Source organism: Montipora foliosa, chromosome 8 (assembly GCF_036669935.1).
Source record: "Montipora foliosa isolate CH-2021 chromosome 8, ASM3666993v2, whole genome shotgun sequence".
Lineage (NCBI taxonomy): Eukaryota > Metazoa > Cnidaria > Anthozoa > Scleractinia > Acroporidae > Montipora > Montipora foliosa.
In genome coordinates, this window is record NC_090876.1 from 47,681,896 (window position 1) to 47,690,483 (window position 8,588).

The 8,588-nt window shown below is 37.3% G+C and overlaps 1 protein-coding gene across 1 annotated transcript in view; it reads right to left on the reverse strand.

The window, feature by feature from the left end:
- Positions 1–6,196, reverse strand: part of LOC138012800 (integrin alpha-6-like) — a 51,253-nt gene extending 45,057 nt beyond the window's left edge. The window contains exons 1-4 of the mRNA XM_068859689.1: positions 5,891–6,196; positions 5,672–5,802; positions 2,082–2,161; positions 594–738 (exon numbers count right to left, since the gene is read on the reverse strand). Coding sequence (XP_068715790.1) covers positions 594–738; positions 2,082–2,161; positions 5,672–5,802; positions 5,891–6,078 — 544 coding nt within the window. The 5' untranslated portion in view covers positions 6,079–6,196. The remainder of the gene's footprint in view (positions 1–593; positions 739–2,081; positions 2,162–5,671; positions 5,803–5,890) is intronic.
- Between the last annotated feature and the right edge of the window lie 2,392 nt (positions 6,197–8,588).

Consider the following 8,588-nt stretch of genomic DNA (forward strand, 5'->3'; position numbering starts at 1 on the left):
TTTTTAAATCTTCTGTTCATTCCTATTCAACAAGGCAATCACATAATAGGAATCTTCACTCAATACGGCTTACGCTCCCTAAAATTTACTGGTCCTCACCTTTGGAATTCCTTGCCTACAAGTATAACTAATTCAAATTCTCTTAGAATATTTCGTAAAACCCTTAGAATAAGAACTCTATGCTTAATTGTTATTCTAATGAATTACCTACCTTAGCGCATGAAGAAATACCTTTTATAAAAAAATATATTTTTAATTCTGTCTGTAATTGTATCACTATTTTTTATCGCAAGGGTCATCCACAAGATTAGCCTTGAGTTTGCTATTTGGATGATCCCAACTTGCTCCCTACATTGTATTTTGCTCTTACACCTTAGCGGAACTCTGTTTGTTGCCTATGTAAATTTAACCTATACATCATGTGAAACTGAGCTGAGTTAAATAAATCATGTTGAAATCATCTTGTATCAGAATTTTCGATGGTTGTAAAAATACATGTATCACTGACGAGATTAGCAATCAGTATCCTTCCTCGTGCACAATAATGAAACAATTAAAATGAATAATAATTATAACAATAGGGAAAAACTTACTTTGATTTTGCGTAGCACAGTAATCAAGAGGGTCTATAAGAAAATTCGACGGATCACCAGAGCTTGCTAAATCTGTGGATTTGTAACATTTTCCAGGGTAGGTGTAAAAATTGCCTGCTTTGACAAGCAATCTATGGGAGCAAGCCTAACAAAAGAAAAGACAAATTAACTTAAGTTGTCCCTGAACTGAAATATTTTTCTTCCCAGAGATACATGTATTACTGTAATTTTAATAATTCTGTGGAATCTCACCTTCAAGGGCTTCCATCAATCAAATTTCCGAGCATAGCCGGGATATCGAATCTGCCTCTGGAAAGTGAATTGGACTTTTTGCTTAGTTCACAGCTTGAATACCATTTCGATATCTTTTTAGAGACTCTTCAGTAAAAAGACTTGAAAAGATTTCATCACTTTCCATCAGCGCCAAGTTCAAATGTACGACTGTACTGTGGGAACAAAAGATGCTGATTGGAAGGTTATGACACATCAATAATATTGATGTTGGCACCTGTGGTTTTGCTAGGCATCAGACGGTTTGATTGATGGAAGCCACAGCGCAGTTTGGTCGTTGGCGCATGAAGATGAGAATTCCGCAGAATTATGAAAATGTCGTTGCCTGTAGCAAACATCGTCGTGCCATTTTAAAGAGGGTTAAAGGTAATTTAACTCTGTTAATGACTAGAAGCAAAAATGTGCTCAATGACTGGCATGACATTGGGGTTTTTGGCCATACTAAAAGGTCTGTTGGTGGGCCATTATAAGCACTCTGGCATTTTTCAGGCGTTACCTTACTGTTCTGAGCTTTATCAAATCAGTGAAGTCTAAAGATAGAGCTTGTTCTACAGAAAAGAAGACTTAATACTAGTTTGATGCCATATCCTTTAACAACATTCTCCTTCTTCTCATAGGCAACTTCCCGTAAATTACATAATTGTTCGACAGAATCTGGTCTTTGCTGATGCTGCTGGGAGGAACGATTACCACAATTGGTCAACTGTATCCTTTAAGAGGAGAAAGCTCCCATAATAAATGCTCTTGCCAAAACCAGTTGGTAGCACAGCCATAACATCCTTGCCCAATAGGAGAGCTTTGACGGCTTATTGTACTTTGCAAATGAAACAAGAATTTAACATGATGCTCTTCTCCCAGGAAAAATCAAAGACAGATTAGCATCACAATCTATAATACATGTAATATTACAGCGAAAAAAGATACTGACAGCGGTCCACTGTCAATGGACCAATCTGAATTTCCCATTGCTGGACCGGTGCAACTGTAAATTCTGAATGTGTTGGTTACAGAAAAGCGTCGAGACCCTCTTTCTTGCTCTATCCCAATTCTCCCCTCAGCTCGCATACATTACTAAAAGCAGGCAGTTCCACTGACTCAAAAGGGACTGATAGCAGTCTAGGATTCGACAGGTGCAGCAGTTTTGCTGCACCAAAAAAATGTTGTTTTTTTTAGGTGGTTCCCAATTTTTTTACCTACCCAAACAGCACCATTGTATCCGGCACTTAGCACAGAGACCCCAAGCCATCCATTGCTCTTTATCTCTGTACTTGTGTCCCCTAAAAAGGCAGGAAAGTGAAAATGAAAAAAAATAATATTGTGGTTGTGAAAATGTTTAGAGCGAGGGAAGGTGAAGTGGTGAGAGCGCACACCTACTAACAACACAGCGTGCAAAGAAATGCTTGGGACCCAATAGCCCGGGGCACTTTTTTTTTTTCCTGTCAAGCTAGTGGATTTTATCCTTCACTTGCCTGACGGGCAAGTGAAAGTTCTTTGAGGAAAATTTTTGAGGAAATTATCATTGTGCTTACAAGGATTTTTTTGGGCTTGCGAAAATGACTGTCAGACTAGTACTTAAAATTACATCCTGGCTACAGCTTGCAGGAGTTCCATTACAAGCCGGTTATCACCATCAGTTTGCCAGAAATTTCTCTCTCACAGCCGGTTACTCTGCCTTGATTTCCACTTATTATTATTATTATTATTATTATTATTATTATTATTATTATTAATCAAGGATTAGTGAGATGCATTCAATACTAAGGCCTCTTTTTATATATCAAAATTCAGCTTGAAAGAGAGGTTTAGAGGACAAAGGCAAAGGAAAGTGGATGATATGCAAATAATTTTCACACTCATTCCATCGTTTTTGTCCCCACTGCCTCACTATCAAGATGGATATCTGATATTTTGAAAATGGAATATTCCCATGTTGTCACCAATGCAATTGAAAGTAGTTGAAAATTTTTGAAGGAATCATTTTGTACCTTTTTCTAGTATTTGTTCAGTGACAAAGCTGTCACACTCTAAGTACTATTACTGTTAACTTGTTGCTAATAATTTTATTAAAAACAGTTCTGGAATACACATGTTACAATGCAGTAATGTCAGTTTTGTGGGAGATCAGTAACCTTTCTTGCTGGATAGCCAAACAGCGTGACACCCCAGCATGTATAACATGGGGTAGTGCCGGCCAGTCACCAATCCATTACCCTGCCCAATAGGACTTGACTTCCCTTGGGAAGTGTATCAGTCCAAGATGGCATCCAAATGCCGAAATCACATGGCATCACGACCAATACCCAAGGGACTTCAACTCAGGAAAAATATAGCAGCCCTGCTAAATGAAAGTTTCTTCATATTGCCTAAAATGAGCTCACTAAGTTTGACCGCAATTAACAGAGTTTTTCTTCAATGTATCATGCAATACGAAAAGCAGTCATTAATATTGTTAATGTTAAAAAATGTCCCTCAGTATGTGAATTCAATGTCCTGTTAGACTACAATTTAATTTTTTTTTACCTTCACTAGCCATGAAAACAAAAAACAAAGGAGCACAAAAAAGTAAATCTTAACTGACTCTCAGCCTGGGCACGTTCTTAGTATTTTCTTCAAATCTGGTTAAATCTGGTTAAATTCTCAGCCTTAACGTTCTTCTAAAAAAATCTTAAATAAAGAGTGAATCACCCATCTGGAAATCACACGAGTGATTCTGACACATGCGCATATTTACAGATGTTAAAATAGATTTTGTCATTGTGTAATTTACAAAACTTTGTATTTCAACATTATGAACAGATAAGGGAGAAAAGAAAAGATAAAATAATTGATGCGACAAAAGGAAGTCTGAAAAAATACAATAGAGTAACCAATTAAGCCATGAAATTTATTATCCCTGTACTGTACAAAACAAATGAAGAGAATTTTATTTTTTCACGTTTCTATCAGTTTGCCATGGAAATTATATAAAACTACAAAATAAGCTTACTAGTGAAAACACTACTGGCATGATTCGAAGCAAGAGAAGTAAAATACTCTGTATTTCCTTCAAATACACCAAAATAGGAGATTCCCTCCAAGTAAATGAATTTACTTCAGAATAGCAAACCTTCCGATTTTTTATTGGTTCAAAATCAAGAAATTCAAACAATTAGTGACTCCCACAGAATCAGTTTCACTTCAAAACAAATTTTTGACAAGACGCCACAAAAAATTCAAGGGAATCAACAGCTAATGAAAAATTCTGATAAAAGGACCACAAAACCAAAATAATTTAACATAAGATATTAAAAAAAGAAGTCATTTTCAAACAGAGTGTATTGCATAGATAATAGCACTTAAGAACATTATTTTTGGCTTTAAGTCAGGAGAATGTGTAAAGCTATAAATTTACTTTGGTCATTATTATAAAGAACATTTAAGAAAATGAGTTTTTTAAAGTTTGTAAACCAGTTTTTGTATCATTATAGTGAACAGTGACCGTTCTACTTCGTTCTAATAAAATACCCGTGTCAAATCGAGTACGACAAACGGAAACCTCGATCCATTATTTCTGTCAAAAGAAAATAATAATATCGCAAGCAAAAAATAATGGTCCATTATCTTTGAGTAACAATTCGACTCAAGCTTTTAAAATGCAAAGTTTGTATCGCAAATTTAGCGAAGACATCTGCTAGCAGCCGCCTGATGAATTTATTTCACATTATGTGATTAAAATAGATCGCTAAGGTACCAACAAAGGACGAGATTGTAATGACGACAATTTTTGACAGTCGCAAAGATAACAAAACGTCACCTAGGGAATAGATCGATCGCTTCGTGTATGAAGAGAAATGGCAACACAGTTTTTTTTCCCGTCGGTAAATAATTAAACTCGTAATAATTTATTTCCAGGCAATCCCTTTGCGTCCTGCTGGCATAAAAGCCTAAGAATTATTGAATAAACCCCCGGTGGGTCAACGACAAAACAAACTTTATTCTTGCAATAATCGCCAACCGAAGCTGTGTCACATGCCTACCAGAAGAACGCATCTCCTTCTGAACGGCACAATAGCCACTCCATTGCTAGTGAGTAAATGAAACTCCTTTAAAAGCATAATAGTTTACACAAACAATGTCAACAATAAAGTATCAAGTTTCTAGCTTCTAAAGAAAATGAGGTGTTGGTTCTGCTGTGCATTAGCAGGCGAACGTATTGACATAAGCGTGAATAATTTTCTGGGCACAACAAAACAAAATACATCAAACGCACACTTGCAGTCTGGCGCTGCTAATGTCACGATACTCGATTCGTAAACTTCAAACTTACTTTTGTCATAACTACACCAGTTAGGAAATTTGTAAAAAATTAAAACATATCATAGAACAGGAAACAAAATTTGAGTTTCTCTAGCATAAATGACAGTGTCAATATTGTTTAAATTTGCTACGACGATGAAATTGAACATAGTCCTGCAGGGACGCGATCGACGTACGCACGCGGCAGGTCTGCATCGGGCAAAATCAAGACACTATTTTAAAATTATGTTTTGTTTGATCAGTGTAAAAAGTTCCATATGGAAACAACTCGTTTTAACGAGAATTTCACTCACAACAGCCCCATGCAGATGTTTTTTTACAGTAAGCTTATATTTGTAGCAGTAACCTCTATACTACAGCTGGCCAAAGGTGACTTCGATGAATTGCTTCAAAGAACTCACGGTAGTGTTACAACGTAATGCTACGAAAACTGTGTTGAAGGAAATAATGTAGGAAAGCCTACAACACAAAATAAATCACCTTTATCTTACCTTCTGTCTCAAACGGAAGTGCAGCACAGCCCAACTCATTTTTGAAGTCGCACCGCATAACAACTCCGGGATTAGTGACTCCAAGATCTTGTAGCTCGGTGGTATTACCCTTTGGCGCTCCAACCAATAGCCTGGGGAAACGATACAGACAATATTCATATTTTAAACACAGAGAAATACACCAAAACGCAAGGGAATTGAGGCTCTCAGTCCTCATACCAGGAATAATTCCTCTTTCTGCCTTGTGAGTCCAGATCGCCATAGGAGTCGAAGAATGAGTAAGTAGCCACAGAAAATCCAAAATAACTGCCGTTTTCTCCCTTTCTAATGATTGGTAATTCGGTCACTAGATTGTAGCCAAAGGAATGTTGAATAATGTAGCTCAAACACGCAAGAACAAAAAACATCTTGGAGATGAAATTAAAAAACAGATTTCCGGTAAGAACACAACTTGATGAGACGAACGAAACTGTGCATTTCCATTTTTCTGCACAGGTCGCCTGCGTCACGGATCACGCATGCCTGGACTAAATGCATAACCCGAATTCCTGACGCACCCTATATAGTAGCAACGCCAGCACCGGAAATTGCATGCTAAAATGTCCTCAGAGACTTTCAAAAAAACGACAAGAGCATTTCATCAAAAAATGCGCTCTTGACCAAGAGGAAAATATTTTTCTGCATTCAAAACATTGCGACGTTGCTTTTGCGTGAAACGTGTAAACATTTGTTCAGAAGTGTTTTGTTAATGTTCAGAACTCAATCATACCAACAAGTGCGAATTTTGGCCGACCGCGTGACTGCTTGTGAAAGATCTTCTTTTTATCTTGATCAATGGTCATTTATTTTAAGGCGTGATGGAAAAAGATTAGTTTAAAATGGCTTAAGTGGTCAAAGTGAGCAAGTTCTGTTTAGCCTGTGAGCGAATCACGAGTGTCACGCGTGGAAGACGGGAAAAGCACTTTCCGTTGATGATGTAAGCATCAGAGTAATGGATTTGCTAATGGTCTTATGAAACATCGCCTTCCTTTTTTGGCAGAAATTTGGCAAACATTTTGTCGCGGAGATTAAAATTGAGTACGTAGGCGAACGGCACTGACATGAACGATCTATTAACTTAATTAATAACATCGAAATATCTCAACGCCTTAAAAAAAGTGAAAACACTGAAAATTCACAACTATCAAGTTTCAAACCTAAATGTAACAACTAGCAAAAGTTACGAATTAAGAGAGAACAAAACATGGATCACAACTCTGTGTTAAATATGTTTAATTAATTTTACACTAAAAACAACTTCATCCTGATATGTATAATTCGTGAACAATGAATTTCATTTTCTAGCAATTTTTTGCTGACCTCTTATAAAGAATCAGATTCGTAAATAAAAATCATGCTTTTGAAAGCATTTGCTTCGGCGGATTTCTGGCCAATTTTCTTAATTTTTCGTTTACTGAAAGTCCAAGAAGTAAAAAAAAAAAGGCTATTGCAAACCCACTTCAGTTTCCTTGAAGCTAATTTTGGTTGAAGACGAAAAGGGAAAACTTCCAATTAGCTGGAATGAAAAAGAGCTTAAAGGATTTATCGCCCATTTCAGCAACATACAAAAGCTTTAGAAGGGCCACCGCTAGTTAATGTTCATTTCCGTTTCTGATTACATTTGGCATTCATATGAACCTCAGCAAAATTGTTCATTTCAAAGTCTTTAGATTCCCCTTGGAATAAAAAAGAACTCCAGTCTCATACTGAAGAACTTAATGAAACCCTAAAAAAAAAGCGGAAAAAATGGCCAGTCACTCAGCAAATTTCCTTGCCATTTTCTTACATAGTCTTAAAATGGCGTGTATATTTATTTGCAACTCTTGCTGTACTTTTGGCCGATATTGCCTAGAACAACAGCTGTTGCTACCAATTTCCAAATGTTTTTTTCGAGTCAAATTTCTGTAAACCGAACGACCGATCATTTGCATACTTAACGACTCTTGCACACGGACTTTCGACATCCGTCGATCCGTAATCTTTGTGTGGGAGTGTGGGAGTCGCGATTGTAATATAATCTAATAAATAATGCGAAATACCGGCACTCCTACCGCCATGGACCAGAGCATAGAAAATCCGAGAAATCTGGTTTTAAGTCTTAAATCCAAAGCTGGTGGGTTGTTCCAAGTCTTTCCACATTCCAACGAAGAAATTATTTCCTGACAACAAGAACTCTTTTAAATAAGTCCAAAGAAAACCGAACACATGCTTTTAAGAACAGATCTGTGGGTCCTCGTGAATCTCAATTCACCTCGCCCCCGAGTAATTACAAAATGTTAAGCCTATGAATTTATGATTTCAGCATTCTTTGAATTGACGTTGAAAGAAAGTGGGTTTGAGTCCTTTGTGCAAGTTCCTTGCTTATAAACTGTTCTGCACATGAACCTGTGGGGAGATGTTAGGAGTGATTATCTTCTAGGGGGTTGGTATGAGTGAGGGTGTGTTTTTTTGGGAAAATCCGAAAAGGGAAAATCGGATCAAGAATCCGAAGTATCCACAGTCGAGGAGGATACTTCATATCAAATCTAAATCCGGATATTTGAGATTTAGCAGTTCAGCGTTAAATTTTTGGGAAAGGATTTGAAAAAACTTTTGACAAGCGGTTTTGATACAAACCAGCTACCGTACATAACAGTTTAGCCCAGATGTTTTTCTCGCGCCATTTTACCGTGCGATCAAAGACGCGATGGAATGTTTTTGATAGCTTGCATAGCAACGCGTTTCCAGCGGGCGAGGAGGGAATTCTTTTTTCGGCCGCGCGAGAATAGGGCGAACTCAAAAGAAATGGAGGTGGGCCAAAACGCGCGGCCAAAACATTAAACATCTTCCACGGAAACGCTTGCCACGCGGGCTATGTTTTTGACAGCAATAATATTGT